Source organism: Sceloporus undulatus, chromosome 6 (assembly GCF_019175285.1).
Source record: "Sceloporus undulatus isolate JIND9_A2432 ecotype Alabama chromosome 6, SceUnd_v1.1, whole genome shotgun sequence".
NCBI lineage: Eukaryota > Metazoa > Chordata > Lepidosauria > Squamata > Phrynosomatidae > Sceloporus > Sceloporus undulatus.
The window spans coordinates 38,411,617-38,431,172 of NC_056527.1; the positions used below are offsets into that span (position 1 = coordinate 38,411,617).

The 19,556-nt window shown below is 37.7% G+C and overlaps 1 protein-coding gene across 1 annotated transcript in view; it reads left to right on the forward strand.

The window, feature by feature from the left end:
- HDAC9 (histone deacetylase 9) overlaps positions 1-19,556 on the forward strand; it is a 553,634-nt gene that overhangs the window by 247,546 nt on the left and 286,532 nt on the right. The window contains exons 4-7 of the mRNA XM_042472073.1: positions 6,286-6,527; positions 7,820-7,967; positions 8,812-8,938; positions 11,665-11,786. Of these exons, the coding sequence (XP_042328007.1) occupies positions 6,286-6,527; positions 7,820-7,967; positions 8,812-8,938; positions 11,665-11,786 (639 nt within the window). The remainder of the gene's footprint in view (positions 1-6,285; positions 6,528-7,819; positions 7,968-8,811; positions 8,939-11,664; positions 11,787-19,556) is intronic.

Genomic DNA, 19,556 nt, shown 5'->3' on the forward strand with positions numbered 1-19,556 from the left:
GCTGAAGTAGGGAGTGGGGGGAAGCACCATAGAAGCCAAGATATATTTCAGGTGTTCAACTGCTGACATATTTTTGTGGTTTTCTCATAGCTACTTTAATTTCTTTTCATCAGAACCTTAGGTCTCCCACTGGTTAATAGCAAGAGGCTAGCTTGAAATGTGAATGTCAGACAGTAGGCTGATAAAACCTCACTGTTTAAGTGCTTGCTCAGTTATGGAACTGAACATTACAATTAGGAACTTCTTGAGTGTTTGAAATTAGGAGGCATTCATGGTTATGCTTGAGTGTGTTTGCATATTTACAACAAGCAGAGTGAATTTTAGAGAATCAGTATAATAAAGCCATTCATTTTCATGCCGCTTGCCAGCAGCTAGCTCTCTTTCACTTAGTAGTTAGTATTTCACTGCCCCTTGGTGATGTTATAGAAGTATGTGGTTGTCTATGTTTTCCTTTCAGGCTCTTGGGAAATGAAAGCTCTGCATATCAAAGCCCTGATCCCTATTTACATTTATTTTTACTTTTCATTTTTGACATGTATGCAAACATTTGAAGGAAAGTATAATAATAGTAGTGGCTGAGTTCCAAGGTGTGTGTGAGGTGGGGTTTTGCATTTCTCCTTCCAAAGAAGGATTCTCAAGGCTCCCTACTTTTTCTCCAATGAACATAAGAAGATATTCTCCCTCTCCTGTTGTATCTTCACATCAGCTTTGGTAGGTTTGTAAGTCTGAGCAGTCCTGGAAGGGCCACGTTTACTTCAATGGTTTAGTGTCTATGTATATACACTGAAGGTGGGTCTCTTCAATCCTAAACTTACACTGTAATCCAACCATTCCTAACCTGGTGCCCTCCAGATATGTTGGACTACAAGCCCTATCAACCCCAGGCAACACAACTAAGGATACTCTAATTCCCACACTCCATTGACTGAAGGAGATGAAGAAGTTGCTGTATTTTCCCAGAAGAAAAAGGCAACTCCACCTGATGTAGCTCTTTCTGTTGTGTTACAACTATTGTAATTTGTTAAATCTATTATCATGACATGATGTTAAGTCATAACACTGTTATTATACATCACGCTGGATCCATGTTTCCCAATATACATCCAAAGCTTAAACTTGTTCAAACAATAGTTTGCTCAAATAAAGCTGGACAGATCTTTCATAGGCCCGGTACAGACTGCCCAAAAAGGACAGTCTGTCAGTGCCTAGTTTTGCTCCATGGGGAATCCGCTATGATGCTGCAGTGCGCTAATGGCGCAGTCGCGATATAATGGCGCCATGACGTGCGGAGGCTAGGCGTCCTGCATGTAACAATGGCGGCGCCCATCTGTACAGGGAGCCACCATTGTTATGCCCTCGTCACGTGTTAGGGCTGAGGCACATGTGGGCTGAGCGCCCTCGGCCAACCCCTTGCACATGACGAGGGTGCCCAATAGACCTGTCTGTGTGATTTAAAGTGAATAAGGCAGCAAAGTTAATTTGTTGGACAAAACAACAGTCAGTTTTGGCAGATGATGTGGCTTTCATGAAAGTCATACAGTGGATCCTTGTTATACGCTGGGGTTTGGTTCCAAGATCCCCCGTGTATAACAAAATCCGTGTATGCTCAAGTCCCATTAAATATAATGACATAGCAAAATGGTGTCCCTTAGAAAAAATGGAAAATCAAGGTAAATTTATACTTTTTGGGAACATTTTCAAACTGTGTATGCTTGAATCCGTGTATAAAAAATCCGTGTATAAGAAGGGCCGACTGTATTCCCAATTAAGAGAGAGTTGGCAGAAACTGATAGGAGGTGTTTGTTTTTAGGTGCATTCAAGTCACTTATCAACCTATGGTGGCCTGATACGTTTTGTAGGGTTTCTCATGTAAAGAATACTCAGAGGTGATTTTGTCAGTTCCCTCCTGTGAAATATAGCCTAACATTCATTGGTGATCTCTCATCTAAGTACTAACTAGGACTGGCCCTGATTAGCTTCCAAGATCAGGCAGAATTTGGGCCCTAGACCAAAACAACTTGAAGGCTCCAGGTCAGGGAAGGTTCCAGTTGGCAGTTTTGGGAAACAGTATTTTTGCTAAGCTCTAGTAACTTGTATTGTTCCTGGTGAGGCTTATTATGTGGCACAACGGATGTAAGAAAATCCATCTCTCCACTTTAAACATGATAAGCCTTTGTCACCTACAATGCAATTAATGCTAAAAATAGAAGAGCGCCTGTGATAAGGCTGGGACTTGAAGGGGATGAGCCATCGTCCAAATAACAAAGACTTATCTGGAGGGCCGGAGGAGTCAGCCTCCACTGAGCTGTCAGTTCGCTGATTGCCATTTCTCTGCGAGTTTGATGAAATATTCATGTCTTTGCTCTGCTCTCTCCAAGCACTATTGATTTCTTGTATAAACGCTGCTATATTTAGTCTAGACAAATGGAATGTGGCTTGCTGAAGAATAAATTGGATGAAAGGACTGGATTCTTGCTGGCTGTCCGCTTTTCTTTTTAGTCTGAGACAATTATTTATAATCAAGGGTATTTTTTGTAACTTAAGGGTGATTTTGCAATTTTGTTATTAGCTTTCGAACAAAAGCCAGGACTTGGATAATACAATTCTAGCAGGGTGGAAAGCAGGAAACACAAATGATACCTTGAGATTCACAAGAGCTATTTTAGAAAGTAAATGCTGCTATAAATGCTACTATATTTGTAACAGCAATTGATATCTGTTTGTTGATAGGAAAAAAAGAAAAAGAAATATTCAGCATCTATTCAGCAACTGGAGGTTTTTGTCTTATATGCCAGATTATTCCCAATCACAAGTTTAAAATACATATGCAAATATAACAATATAAAGCTCTGCATATCAAAGCCCTGATCTCTATTCACATTTATTTTTATTTTTCATTTTTGACATATGCAAACATTTAAAGGAAAGTATATTATTATTATTATTATTATTATTATTATTATTATTATGCACATTTTTGTTTGGGAAGAACAGACCATTAATATTATGACAAAATATATTTTCTACTTTATATTTTGTTCATTCTCTTGAACAGAAAGAAAGGGGATGCGGGAGGAAAGATGCTGTTTAATAAGCAAAAGTGGAATACACTTCCTGTGACTAGATGCATGTAGTTCTGATATAGGCATCCAGGCATGGAGGCTAATCTATAGGTTTGCTTTTAAAAACAACTGGCTTGTGTAGTACTGCCCTCTACTGGATGAAATGCAAATTGATCTGTTTTGCACCATGAAACTTCTCCTTTCAACTATGATAGATAGATAGATAGATAGATAGATAGATAGATAGATAGATAGATGATAGATAGATAGATAGATGGATGGATGGATGGATGGAGGCAGGCAGGCAGGCAGGCAGGCAGGCCAGCTGGCCGTCTGGGCAGCACTATATAAATGATGACCGAAACTCTATTTTTAAGAGCAGATGAGTTAGGTGAATTCTTAAATTTTCTTAAATTTTCCAGTTGCTTGTCTCTGAAGTCTACCAGCTAAATGTTTCCAAAACAAAGGGCATGTTGAAGCTTTACTCTGTTGAAATAATGGATGTGAGATAGTGGTCACTAACTTGGGGGTTATTAACTATGCTGCATGAAAATGCTTGGAGCTGTTGAAAGCAAATTGCCCTGCTAAGTAAACAATGTGTGGTTATCCTACTGGTTCAACAGGAGTTGTTGGTCCTCTCAAGGCTAAAGAATTACCAAAGACCCTACTATCAACTACACTTGCATCTGCACTGGTAACATTCACACCCTCACCAAATGCCCTGTCTGTTGGAATGAGCATATCTGCCTGGCTCTGTATACCATTTCAAAAGCAAGGTGAAACCAAGAGAAATTATTAGACCTCATCTTCTTTTAGTTTTACCAGCACACTGAGCATTGAAAGTACTCAGAGGGATACTTTATTTTGTAAAGAACATTCCAGTGGAGGGTGAGGAAGAATGAGAGGAGGCCATTTTACATTTCATATTTCTTTTGTATTCATTATTGTAGCTGGTCTAACAAGCTGTGCTGAAATCCTTCTTCTGAGGAAAAAATGGGTTCTGAGAACTTTGCCATTGGAAATTATACACCAAATTCCAAGGAGACCAAGAAATGAATTTGTCCTGAAAATGTGTTCTTTAGATTATAAGCGTTGCATTGTTTCTTTTGCATGCCCCATTATCCCTGCTATAGGTACTCAGAAAAAATTAGCAGCAATTCTCAACCTGTGAAAATAGTGTGAACAGAGAAATTATCCCTTATATGATATTAGTCTGTGTTCAGAAGCAGCTCTCATAATGGGGTAGAATTTCAGTCTAGAATATTTCTCAGTCCTATTTGGAAATGTTAGGGATTGAACCTGGGACCTGAAACTTAAAGACAGAGTTAGGACAATTACTTTCTTGGACTACAGCTTTCAGAATCTGGACATCTGGCAATTATAGTCCAATGAAGTAACTTTTCTGCATTCTAGCTAAAGGGACGTGATAGCTTAGTGGTTAAAATGCATCAGAAAGTTGACAGTTTGAGGCCCAGGCACTGTGTGATGGGGTGAGCTCCTGACACTAGTCCCAGCTTTTGCCAACCTAGCAGTTCGAAAGCATGTAAAAGTGCAAATAGATAAATAGGTACCACATAGAGGTTCCTAAGATCAATCCTTGGCATCACCAGGTAGAGATGGGGAAAAACCTGCAGCCAATCAAGGGAAACAGTACCCTGCTAGATAGGCTGACAGTCTAGCTTGACATAAGACAGCTTCCTATGTGATCTAGGGACCTATGTTTACATGAAAACTGGAGGGAATTTGCTCAGTATTCTTTGCAAGTACCCATATGACCTCAAGTAGTTTTGCAAGTTTACACAAAGCCATGCCCTTTTACAGTAGTGCAGGTAAAGCTGATCATTGGGCAAAAGGGCAGGTGTGTATCTGGTTACAGGTTTTGGCTTTGAGAATGTATTATTGTTTTCTACCAGAAAACACTGTTTATTCCTAAGTAAATGCATTCACTGGGGCAACAGAGACAAAAATAGTATTCCTGTAGTTATGGTGGTGATCTGACTTAAAATGTGAGGATGCATCTCTCAAAGTACAATATTCAAAGCAGTGTGTTTTTCTAAAAGGTTGTAGGTTAAATTTGTTTCTGTTCTTTGTCTAATACAGCACAAAGCAGTTGTAAAGCATGGAATGGCAATAGGAAAAGGGGAGACAAATAATGAACACTCCTAACCCACTCCAATATTAGTTAGGTGATCCAATGATCATTTGCAGGTATTCTCAGAGTGGGAAGATAACAGTTCATTCCTGCTGTTTGTCCCATTGCAATAGGGGTTCTGCCCTATACTGAATGTGATAGATCATCCTCCTTCACGAGTAGTCTAATCCTCTTTTAGAGCTACTTACACCTTTAGCCGTTGCCACATTTTGTGACAGCAAATTCCACAAGGAGGCATATGAAGAATTTTGTGTTTGTTCTCTGTCTATCTTACTTTTTACAGTTCTAAACTACCTCCAGCACACATTCACCAGTGAAATTGGTTTAGGGAAAAATGTTGATATCTCATAACACATCCTAAGTGTAAATCAATCAGTTCATGAATGGAGACATTAAAACCCACCCCCTCAAAATCAGTAGCAACCAAAGCCTTTTCAAATGCATAGTACATTTATTGAAAAGTATGGATTGGAAGTGTGTCTTAGGTGCGGGGCAGACGGTCCCAAAGCGCCATGCCGCTGCTGATTCTAGGTTTAGAGACCGTGCACCAACCACACAGTCCCCAACCCTAGCATGGCACAGCGGCATCCAAATGGAGGCGTCCCATCTACACTGGTGCCACCATCTTGCATAATGGACAAACAATGTCCGTATGTTGCCGTACACTGCGTACATCACAAGTGTGCCAATGGCACCGTAAAAAGAACCTGGAAGAACCAGGTTCTTTTTACTCCAGAGGGATGCCACACCATTGGGCTGGTCTGTCCCAGGTCTTAAATTCTTTTAAAGAAATTGTCAGAGTTCTCTTTTTAAAGAAAAGGAGCTGTGTACTTTCTTAGAAAGGGGATTCCAAAGAGAGGAATAATCACTGAAAAGGACCTGTCCTTGGTAACTACACAACTTAACAGCTCTTACCAGTAAGTCAAAGAGGAAGTTTGCATTAGGTACTCCTTGCAAGTTACAAAACAGGAAGAAGAGATTTGTCTCCTGACTTTTCCCACACTATTCATAATTTTTCATAACTTCAATCTATTTCCCCTTTTTGTTTTGGTTTTTTTCCTTATATCTTAGTGGATGTGAAGTCAGAAGCTCCTGTGGGATTAGAACCTATCACACCATTGGATTTGCGAACAGATCTCAGGATGATGGTTCCCATGGTGGATCCACTGTTGCGTGAGAAGCAACTACAGCAGGAGCTCCTCTTGATTCAGCAGCAGCAGCAAATTCAGAAACAGCTCCTGATAGCAGAATTTCAGAAACAGCATGAGAACCTCACACGACAGCACCAAGCTCAAATCCAGGAACACATAAAGGTAGCAAAATCTTTTTTTCTCTCCCCAAAGAACATAATAGTAACCTCAATGTTGAAAGAAGAGTCACATGGGAAAGGGGATGCCTCCAAAAGGCCATAGAACAGTTGAGTAATGAAGTGTGAATTATTGCTTTTATTTATGAACATTGTATGTGATGAAAACTTATATTAGTTTGCTATCACTTTGGTTGTCCTGCATAAAAGTTTTTTGGGGGGTTTTGCCATCCGACATAATAGAAACAGCTGTCTGAAATAAGTTTTTAAGAGTAAACTAGAGTATTTTGAATTAAAGCATTCTGGAAATTTCCTAAGTCATTTATACAGAAGTATTGATCTGCTTTAAAAGTGCACTTTTTTGGTCTCTGTTCATGTCTGTGCTCATAAGCTGAGTGAGAATTGCACAGAAGGTCAGTTTTAATGCTTGTGGCAATATCATATGTTGCTTGGCCTGTATGCAGAATTTCATTCATATTTGTAAATAGCTTAACTGAAATAAAAGTGAGATCACTAAAAATTCTGAACCACCCCTTAGGCATCTAGTAACCTGAGAGAGTCAAGTGTACTTAGCTGCAAAATTGCCTTTTATTCTTTCATGGGTTAGTTTTTCAAATAGTTTAGTAAATGTTCTTTACTTCTGGACTATGTTCCCCTTAAAATGGAAATAGTAAAAGTGACTTTTGAAAAGAAAAGGTAGAATGCCAAATGTAAATGAAAATTAGGCATGAACTTTCACTTAAGCACTGCAAGAAAACTTAAAATAAGTTTTTGATTTGGCTGTTATGCTCATGCCTTCTCATCTGTTGCTCTCCTCAGAGGAATAGTTGAGTATGAAAATTTTTCTTTGCTAACCATGTGAGAAGAGAATGGCATAACATTTTCTGATATGAAAATGTGGTACTTTGGAGATTGGGAAACACCATACGTAGTGTGCTACATCACACTTTATGGCATTCTTTACTTCTAAAAAAGATTAGAACAGTGGAGTGAAAGAACAAAATGAGTATTGTTCTTAATAGAGATATTGATCCCATTCTATATGACGTAATTCAGAACAGTTGCATTTGAATCACTTTGACACCTCTGAGATAACCAAGACATGATCTCTCCATACATCCTATTGATACCAATGGAATATCAGTTATAACTAATTTAATTCCCATTGGTTTTAATGGACTTATTCATAGCTAATTTTAATTTGTAATAAAACCAATGGGTACAAATAGATTGGAGACTTCTCGTGGCCAATTGTATCCGAAAAACTTCACTTTCTCATGATGCTATGTTCTTTGCAAGTTACAACAGGAACTCTTAGCCATTAAGCAACAACAAGAACTTCTTGAGAAAGAACAGAAACTGGAACAACAGCGGCAAGAACAGGAATTGGAGAGACATCGGCGAGAGCAGCTTCCTCCAATCAGAAACAAAGAAAGAAGTCGAGAAAGTAAGATTTGCTTAGTCAATGTACAGGGTGAAAAATTCAGTCTAAGATCTGTTGATATGCCAACTGCTACCTCCTCTACCATCTTCTCCTCTCCCTTAATACTGTGTATTAAAAAGCTGGGCGGTAAGGTACCATTCAGTCTAATGTGCAACTATTCTATTAAAAATCACAAGCAGTCCTTTTTAATTGAATTGTAAGTATTTCCACTCATGGAGACACACACACACATTAACACACAATTCAATCATAGCTCTGTAGCTTGGTGTGTTACCTTTAACTTACAAAGTCCCCTGTTTCTTAGGTTTTAAGTCAAACAAATTCAGAACAAAAGGACATTACTGGAATGTGATACTCACTAGGGGGAGGCAGATACATATAATTCCCCTCACAAATGGAATGGAAGTAGAAAACTGCATAGTCTCCATGCTTCAAAATGCTGTTTACAGGAGGTAACAAATTGTAACCCTCAAATGCACTCATTATCCCCCTGGAATTTTTCCTTGATATTAAAGTGTGTGTTAATATTCAGCAAAGCTGAGAACTTTATGGCATCCTTTAAAGATGCTTTTAGCTTATAGGGAAAAATACATAAATTTAGCAGTGGTATGATGACATGTTTTAGTTTCTGAAACAAGATTCTCTTGGACCTGTGCTACCTCACTGATCACAATGGCACATATGTTATGGAATATGCCCCCCTAGTTTTGTACCATGCGTTTGAACATATCCGATATATGTTCAGACTTTCATTTCAAAAAGAAATTTCAGGGACTATTGACTTTGACTAGCACAAATGGTGTATGTTGTTGTCTTTGGGAACAAGTAAAATCTTTGTATGTTTTAGGGGCAGTGGCCAGCACAGAAGTGAAACAGAAACTTCAAGAGTTCCTCCTGAGTAAATCAGCAACAAAAGACTCTACAGCCAATGGGAAGAATCATTCCGTTAGTCGACATCCCAAGCTCTGGTACACGTATGTTCAACCTTCAGATAAATTAAACCCCCTCCCCTTTGGGTGGTATAAGGATTTTCTCTATCTGTGAGCCAAGGCTTAGGAAAATTACTTTTTTTGGACTATAACTCCCCAAATCCCCTAAGCCACCAGAGGGAGGTGTAGTCCAAAGGTAATGTTACCAAGCTCTTTTATAAACCAATACTCAGAGAAAGATTGGTTTCAACCAAGATATATACCTGAAACATGAAATGTGAACGCAGATAAATTAAAACAGAACAGATGCTGAAGAAATGATTGCTGTATACTGAATGTATCAGAAAAATAACATGCAAAACAAATGCAGATTTTGCACATAGCAAAATTATAGGAGATTGGGTAGAATATTATGCAGCTTTAGTAAGAATTATTATTTATGTTTGCCTTTTGTATGTTGATAGTTGTCTTTCCACTGCATGTTGTTTTCTACCTTTATGTTTCTTAGTAAAATCACAATTTAAATTTGTTATAAGAAATTCATCTGTAGAACTGCGCTTGGAATTGGATGAGCAGCAACAGGAAGAAACGTTCTTCTGTTGTTTTTCATGCAGATTAATAAATCTTAGTTTATAACAAATGTAAAGAGCAATTTAAACAAATTGGCACACTAAACTCAATTCATGTGTCCCTTCAAGACACAGATCCAGGCTTTTTTACAGTGTGAACAAGCAAAGGCACTGCTTTTGTTCCTCTATTAGCAAAGAAAGGATTTAACTATAATCCTCACAATAGAGGAGGGGGGATATAAATATTTTAATAAATAATTGGCCAATAAAAACTATCCCATGTTCAGATGTCATACAAAAGCCATCAATTTGTTCTAAACATATCACAACGTCAGACGAATTTACCAGAAAAAACACATTTCAGTATGATTCACAAGCACTTGCAAAACAAAATTTAAATACTCATGCATATACTAATAAATTAATATTTAATAATGCATTAGATCAATTACATATAATGTAATATTTAATTTCATAAATAATAATTTAAAATGTATTAGAGTATTATGTAATTTAATAGTAATAAACTATTCAGTACAATGTATCCAAGGTTAAAGGTTTTCCCTGGCAACAACCCCTTAATTCTTCAGATTTTATGTCTTGCAAATGGAGGAAACACTCAAGAAATATTGGAGTGCACTAGTCCACATGCTTATTCATATTGAGTTATATTAAGCTAGGATTCCTGGGTTAAAGTGATGGGTAGATGTGGCCATCCATTCAAAACACACTTATTCACACCCATTCAAAATACAGTTATTCCCAATATTTTTCTTCAGATGTACAGTATTTATAATAAGAAAAATATTATTTTGTCTGAATTGATATCTGTCTAAATAGCCATAGTTTTCAGGTCAAAATCCCAAATGCTATAATCAGATTGATTGGACAATAGAGTCATGACAGTTGCCATTTCAAGTACGTATATGTTTTGGGGTGAGATTTTTGAGGACCAGGATTACACCTGGTTCCTAAAAACAAACAAGGAAGTATTTTTCACAACATTTTCTTCATTTAGAGAAATGTTTCACCTAAGTTGGTGAAATGATAAATTGTACAGCAAACCACAGAAAGAGTGACCGTTTTCTCATATGGCAAAGGTATGTCTCAAACAGGTACCTAAATGGAATTATGATGACCCATGTGTCTACACTGAACAGTTATAGCAGACCGATACTACATCAAAGGCCAAAGCTACCTTCTAGGAAATCCTAGGATTGATGGTTTAGGGTGGTACTTAGAATCCCCTGTTAGAAGAAATAAAATGTTGTAGCTCAGGACAATGGTCTAGAGCTCTGTAACTACCAATCTAACAATTACATAGAACGAAGACATGGCAGTTAGAGCAGTATCAATGTACTATAACTGTGTTGTGCAGATATAGTCCTGCACGTTTAAATTTTTTTGATAATACTGATTTTTCCTTTAGAGGAAAACGGCTTTATATAAAAACTAAGGCGCGTTACAGACCGCCCTCAAGTGGCCGTTCTCCCGCCATCGCCATTAGCTGCGGCGGGAAGCCCCAGTGGCCAGACTGCGAGGCTTCCAGCCGCAGTGAAAAAGGAGCGCCAAAACGGCACTCCTTTTTGGCCCCCGGAAGTGGTGCCACGAGGTGCAAGGCATGCACTCGCGGCGTCACTTCCATCGCACCACGTCTGGACGCGCAGTGTCCACGACCTAAAAATGGCAGCGCCCATGTGGATGGGCGCTGCCATTTAGGACGCACTCCGCGTGTGTTGGGAACAGGGCCGGTTAGGAAGGGGCAACCCTTCCTAACCCTAGCACGCCCCTTCCTAACCCTAGGACGCGCGGAGCACATCCTAAATGGCGGTCTGTAACCCGCCTATGAAAAGTAAAATAAAGTTGCACTATACTGAAATTTCTTCTGATGTATACAATTGAATCTTGGTGTATTTATCTGGGTATTAAAAGTCAGTTTGTGTTAATAATACTATGTATAGATTTTAAAATACAGTAGTTGATAATCTGATGAATTCTGTCTGTATGCTTCTTGAAGTGAGCCTGCATGTCTTCTTTGGCTTATCTGGAGAAGTTACCTCTGAAGTTCTGCACTGTTCCATAATGTATTATAAATGTTAAAATGTTGTAAACAGAGAAAAAAGTATTTGGATAAGATGGGTGAACAATTACTATTAAATCACAAAATGGTAGTCCTGAAGTGACCCTCTCTCTCTTCTGTAGGGCTGCTCATCATACTTCACTGGATCAAAGTTCTCCACCCCTCAGTGGAACATCTCCTTCTTACAAATACCCATTACCAGGAGCACAAGATGGCAAGGATGACTTCCCACTCCGCAAAACTGGTGAATATGATAAGATTACTTTAAATTTTAACTCAGTTCTATTTTAGTGGTTTTTTCAAACCTTAATTTGATATTATTCTATGGTGGTCTAATTAAGACAACAAGAATTATCCTAGCCTGTCCTTTGTCTTGCATGATCACCATGTTTGTTCTTCTCTGGCATGACTGCAAGGAGTATAAAAACTTTCACAGCCCAAGTATAGTCTCGAAATATGGACAAACTGTTATTAATTTTGATGATAATCAATGGAATCAGGCCAGTTTCAAATTATAATTTATGAAACTATTGAGTGGATGGTTTTGTACAAATGAGCATTCTGATAATGCATTGAACCTTGATTGCTATAAAACAGAAATGGAACCTACCAATCTCTTCCACACAACCAAACCGGAGGGAGAGAGAGGAATGGTAGAAGTCCTTAAGAAGATAAACCCATAACACTAAACCATGGTTTGTGTCTCAACTCAGATTGGGAATATACACTTGTGTTCACGTTAGCTGCATTCAGATGTAACACTAAATCATCCTTTTAGTGTATGTATGAGGACAGACAATACAGACATAATTTCAATAAGACTTGGGATATTTTCACACATGGAGCTTTTCCTTTGCAAAATGACTAATTTAACTTAGCTTGATTTCAGTGAGTGTGCTGCTGGTAGGACTTATGTTGGATTTAGCCACTTAAACTGGTTTTGTCTTACACTATTGTTAACACATTAAGCATAGGCTTACAAATAAAATAAAATGAAAAATAAAATGAAAATGGATGTTATGCTCAGTGATCTTTCCACAATAACATTTTAAGGTATCTTTTATGAATAGTGACTTACAAACCGTTGTCATTGAAGTGACAGATACATAAAGTTGTTGCAAAATACTTGTTTAGGTTTTTTTTCATAACACCATAGGTTCCAACAAATTGTTTTTCAAATCTGGGTATTAACTCAGTTTTTAAATTTAGGTATTTAAACTCCTCTATTTTTTAAAAAAAAAAAATCATTATCAGTACTTTAGGTGTAAAAGTTTTGACTGGTAAAGCCAAATCTCTTCAAATATGTTAACAGTATTGTTTTGGTGCAGTTTTTGATACTTTTATATCTCTATGGAGGTTTTGAAATAATACTTAATTCGGTTCTCATTGTCTGTATAAAAGGGCTGTAATATTATTAAAACCATATGTTTTCTCTACATTATTCCAGATATCTAGGCTCAAAACATACCAGCTACAGGGAGAATGCAGACTATGAGATGTTTGCAAACACCATAAATAATATATAAAGATTAATAATGAACTAATTTCATTTTGGTCACTTCATCTTTTCTGTTCATATATCAAGCTTTCAGTGAAAAAGTAGGAACATAAAATTAACACAGAAAGGTATATGAAAAAAATATCTTCTTATAATGTCAGCTATGAGAACTGCTTCATTTTGTGTGTATCCTGTTTAAGTAACAGGCCTTGGGCACATAATTGGGAGGTGGCAGGAGACCTAATTTGGTAACATACCCACAAAGGTTCCAGTAACCGCTCAACAGTTTTAGAGGAAAAAGCAACAGGAATCAAGATGACATGAGTGAAATGACCCTAAACTGATCAGGATGGTTGCAGGGACATCCCTAAGGCAAAAGGGACATCCTGGAGCCTACAACATCCTCATGGGACTATTCCAGACAAAATTGTCCCATGAAATGTTCATGTGTATATACAGGTTCTTTGCTGGCTAATGATTGACCTTTGCCACAAGAAGTGGACTTCCCCCTCCTCTTTTTCATTTTCTAAGGCTATGAATGGAGAGTGGCTTATTTCTTCACCAGCAGCAGGTTTTGTGATTATGAAACGGCACAAACAGAGGACAATGAGAAGCCATTCTCAATTTGTGTCTGCTTCTTCACAGGCATTCATTTTCCTTATAAATGTTTTTTTCAGGATCAGTGGAAACAGCAATAATTCCATCCCTACCTATCAGTTATACAGTTCTTAAGTAAACATTAAAATATTTTATTTTATTCATTTTTATACTGCCTTTCCCCTCATACTGGGACTCAAGGCAATTTTCAACCAATAGAGATTGAAAGAATAACAATGTTTTAGCGACACACACAAACAGAGACGTAAAGTATTTAACATTCAGTTAAACAATTAAATCAATTTTATAACTAAAACCATTTTAAAATGTATTAAATGAAATATAAAGTACATGTTTGTAATAGGCAAGTAACATTAAATATCTATCAAATTGCATGGCTACAGATTTCAATATAATTTCAGCTGGGTTGAAAAAAGTGCACTGTTAAAGAAGTCTGGTTAATGATTTTCATCACTTTCTTTCTGCAGTTCAGTTCATACATATATGCAGAGTTTATTAATGTCACCATGGCCAAGCTTTGCATATAACGTTTCCATGTTCTGCACATATCATGTCATACAATAACACAAAACAAACAGTGGAACTGATTAGCAATATTGAGCCTAACTATGACCCATATATACTGTCACCACCAGATATTTTACTATCTGAATGAGAAAGGAGATGTAAATGAGGTTGGGCCGGTATGCAATATACTGAACAAGGACTATTTTAGAACATCTGTAGCACAGGCTGAAGTGCCTCTATTTGGTCTGAATGGGTTTGGTCTGAAAGAGCCTGACTGAGGTTACAGGTGTCTATTTCAATATGACTTTGAGGTTACCAAGGCTGAAAGGATGGTTTTTCAGCTACAAAGTGCCCGAGGTGGGATAAAAGAACCCATATCTACACAAAAGTTGACATCATGTTTTTCACACTAATTCTCTTCTCAAAGTTTAAATATACTAAGCATTAGTAGAGCTGTACAGTACAAATGGAGCATGTACCTTTCAGCTCTATTGTATTCATGTCTCTTAAAAATCAACGGATTGGTTTATCACAATTCTATAATAAATGCCAAAGAGCTAGAGTGATGTAGTGCTTTGAGTATTGGACAAGGACACTGGGAGATGCTTGGGCAAGTCACACTTTCTCAGCCACAGTGGAAGATAATTGCAAATATCCTCTGAACAAACTCTGCCAAGAAAACCCTGTGATAGGTTTACTTTAGGGTTGCCATAAGTCAGAAATGACTTGAAGACACACAACAATAATAAATGCCAACTTTCCTTGCAGTAGCCAATATTCCCATTGTATAATAACAAAACTTCAAAATCCCAGGCCTTGTTTGTACCCTGTGAGTGAGCATGGAATTGGAGAAGCATCCATCTTACCTTGGTGGCACAGTTTTCTCAGGAGCCTGAGCAATTTCATAGCTTCCCTGGGAAAGGACAGATAAACTGACTATTTGGATTGGCCTGGGGGACGTTTGCTCTGTGAACATCACACATAGAAGTCTTCTGTGTGGTCCACTGGGGAAGAATAAAAATAGATCCTTAGCACCTGTTCTTAAATTGTCTCTGATCTTCAGTCAGCAGGTAGTTCATCCACTTTCTGAATCCATCCACCATGCCGAGCCAACCCTCTTGAGCTGTAGCCAATACAGTTGTAGCCTATCAAATTCCATGTTATTGTGTCTTTCAGCCTGCTGCCCATCTTTACAACTAGGGACACAAAACTAATGTACAATCAGCCCTCCATGCCGGTGGATTTTTTATCCATAGAGTCAACCATCCATGGCTTTGGAGATATGTGTGTGCGTGTCTGTGTGTGTGTTCCAAAAAGCAAGCCTTGATTTTGCCATTTTATGTAAGAGACACCATTAAACTGTGTCATTGTGTTTAATGGGACTTGAGCATCCACAGTGGATACAAGGGCCCACTATATATTAGAACCAGAGTGGCAATTAGAGATTTTTTAATTAATCACTAAAATTATGAAAGTCATAATTAAAAGGCCTTTTTGTGGTGTCTGGATAAATATTGAGGATCTGAGAATCATATCAATATATTTGACTATGTATTTTCCTTTGTAGTATCCCCTCCCCCAATGTAATAGTGCATTATTAGCCTCCTGTCTAGGAAAAATATCTCTATTTTTTATATCTATGGCAGGGTGCAGACTGCCAAAAAGAGACGCCTCCTCGGCGCCTCTCTTTGCTGCACAGGAGCGCCACTGCCTACAAACAGAACTATGCAGCAAAGAAGGAGCTGTAAAAAGTGGCTCCTTTTTGTGGCACCGCAAAGCGCCAGAGACAGCTCCATTATGTTGCAGCTGCGCAGCGCCATTTGTAAGTGGCGCAGCTTCGGTGTAATCATTGCACCATTTGTATGGTGCTGCGCAACTGCGGCATGCTGATGATGTGCTAGAGTTGCAGGGCGTGTGCATGCGCCACCCCAAGGCAACCCTAACACATCGTGGACGCGCTGCAAAGGGCCCTCTATACAGGGCCTATATTTCCTAATCTATACATATTTTATCACTATATCATAGTTATATGATTCATTCCACTCTGTATTCCACTGTGTTGTTCTCTAAGCTCCACATGGCTTTAACCCAAAAAGCACCAGTTTTGCATGAGTTTCTGCAGACATTTTAGTGTGTAAAAATGTGTTTTTTCACTCTAAACCATTATTTATAGAAAAACATTGAATTTTTAATACAAAATTATCGGGATTGTTTAGCATTTCGCCCTTAAAATTTTTTTGGAAACACTGGGTTTTCAGCTTTGTTTGTGTGTTGAATTAATGTGACCACTACATTTTTAAAAAAATTGCTCCATACCTTTAGCATCTACATGATAGGCAAGTACAATACAGTGGTACCCCGGGTTACGAATATAATTCGTTCCGCGGCGCCGTTCTTAACCCGAAAGATTTCGCAACCCGAAAAAGCCATAGCCGCTAGCGCTGAAAGCCGCGATTTCGTGCGAAAAAGCGCCAAAAAGCACCAAAAATTTTTTCGTAAGCCGGAAAAAAAACGTAACCCGAAACAGTTTTTTCCTATTTAATTTTTTCGTATCCCGGAAATTTCGTAACGCGGTGATTTCGTATCCCGGGGTACCACTGTATAGTTATTCTCCAGGATGGCAATAGCTGTATCTAGTGAATGTAACCAATACAGATAGGTGAGAAGTTTTCTCTGTTTTGTTGTTGGTAAGTATGTAATGAAATCCTATCAATTTTCATTATAAATGGAGGGGAAAGAAATTAAGATTTTAAAATTCATTTATGAGTGTTAAGCAAAATTTACATATGTGGCAATCTCAAATCAGAACCTTTGAAGCAGAATACCTCACTTATTTACAAAAAATGATGTTCACATTTAAAAAAAGCACACTTACCCTTGACTATGTGCTCAGGCCACAATTGTGATTAAAGGTTCTTGCTGCCAAGTTACATGTCTTGGCTAAAGCCAAGTAAGTATTATGGAGCTATTTGCGAATAAGAGCACTAGCTTTATAGTTCTGTCTTGATTTTCTCATGGGAAAGTAATATAAATGAGAATGATTCCTCCCAGTTGGATTTCACTGTTAGCAATGCAAATCATGCTGAAATTGAACATAATTCTCTTCCAAAGAAAAGGAAATAGCATTCCAATAGATTTTCCTCAGTGTCTCATTGACTTTTGGTGGTATACAATCAATTTTCTTAAACTAGTCTGCCAGATGCAAGGTTGCATTGACGGTGCTAATTAGGTTGTACTTGTTAAATAATTTGAGACATAAAAGGCAAAATGATAAAATACAAATCTTGTCCTGCTATCAACATAGTTTCTTTTTAAAATGTCTCCTAATATTTATTACTTTTGTTTTACTTATATTTTACCGTTCCTTCAAGGAGCTCAAGGCAGCATGTATAGTTTCCCCCTACTTAGACTTTCCAAATAAACAAAAGCAACAGCCAACAATTCATTCATTCATTCACACCAGTGTGTTTTGTTGCTTGCCCTGCAGGCATGACAACAGTTCTGTATATGAATAGAGATTGCAGCTGAAGAAATGTGATCACCTACATTAGAACAAAATATGATATCACTGAAAATGGCTGTGTATAGTTGTCACAAAAGGTCAAGGTTATTAACACTGATTTCTGTGATGCAATGATTTATTCAAGTGCAGGCTGGAGATTAAATGTAACGAAATATTTCAATTTTTTTTTTATCTAAAATAGAAATCCATGAATGTAAGAATGTTCACAAATTTTCTTATTTTCTTTGAAAAAAAATTCATCTGATGTGTAATTCCTTAGTCTTTTGCAAGACTGAAAATATCCTCGATTCCCCTGTCTTTTCCATTCAGTTGTTATTTTTCTACAATTTTAGGGAAAACTCATATGGTGCTTTGAAGAAAACACAATACTTTTATGCAAACTAACTAACTAAATAAATTACAAAATGTCCACAACAGGCCAGAATTTTTCACCTTCCTATCCAGAAAGGAGAACAAAATTTTTCACCTTCCTATCCAGTAAGGAGAAAACATTATAATTTTTTTGTTCTCATGAGTGAGAATGAAATAAGTAAAAATCTAGACTCCTAATCTTAAACCATGACAAAAAGTTGTTTTCTGAAACTCAAGTTTTCTATATACAGCTATACAACTTGGAGAAGAAGTACTTGCTCACTAAAATACATATATTTTTTACCACTTCTTGAAAACGTTCATTAAGTGCTGTTTGTACTTTGAACAAATTACAACAAAAACACTGGAGTTTACTGCACTGTTCCTGCGCGGTCCGTCCTCAGAACGGAACGGAAGGAGCAGGAACGAGTGCGGAATGAGTGGGGGACGGATTTTACCACACACACCAGTCCCTCACTCATTCCGTTCCCCTTCTCTTCCGTTCCTAATCCGTTCCAGAAGGGGCAATTTTTTTGAAAACTGTTCAAAACAGTTCTCAAAAACCGTTCCCTTCTGGAATGGAATGGGCACAGAAGAGAGGGGGAATGGAATGAGTGAGGGACTGGTGTGTGCAGTAAAATCCGTCCACCACTCGTTCCGTTCCCTGCCAGGCCGTTCTGAGAACGTCCCTGAAAACCAGTGCAGTAAGCTTCACTGTTTTACGTAGTACAACACACTGTTACGTCCTATCATATTTCAGAATCTCACCTTTATAAAGCACTTCCTGTATAAGTTCATCTTTGATAGCAAAGAAACTCTTTTTTAAAATAAACCACTTAAATTTAAGGATATCATGTCTCTTCTGGAATGCAACAATCTTTGGATGTGCAGCCTGAAAGATGGATGTTAGCTTTTAACTGAAACTGCTCACAATTTTTCATGAACACTTTGGCACTTAAAACTATCATCATTTTCTCAATGTTTGGCTCTCCATAATGAAATGTATATTTACATTGTTCTCACTTTCAGTTGTCCTTAGTGACATTATCACATAGTTAAATTATATTGGCTACATTAAATGGTAGTGATCTTCCCATTCAGTGTATATCCCCTCTTTGACTGAAACCCAGATAATGACAGATAGTAAGATGCTACTTTCCATTTAGCTTAATGACACCGTAGTACTGTGTATCAGTGTTTTAACTGCAATCAAACAACTTGAATTAATGAGTTCAATTATTTTCTGTGAAGAAAAATAATTCATATGTATCCAATTTTTTCATGTCCTCCTTCAGTCTTATTTTTTTTTTATATAAACTAAAAGGCCCCAATCTTACAAGCATTTTTCTATATGCAGTAGTATTCATTTCTATGATAAGTAAATAGGCTAATCCTATGGAGAGTTAGGCATGGTTAATCCCACTGAGAGCTATAGTTATAAAGGTAGCTAACTTTGCAAAGCATTCACGTGTGTTATTTTTGTGTTCCTTTTCTATCTCTTGATATATTTTTTGAAA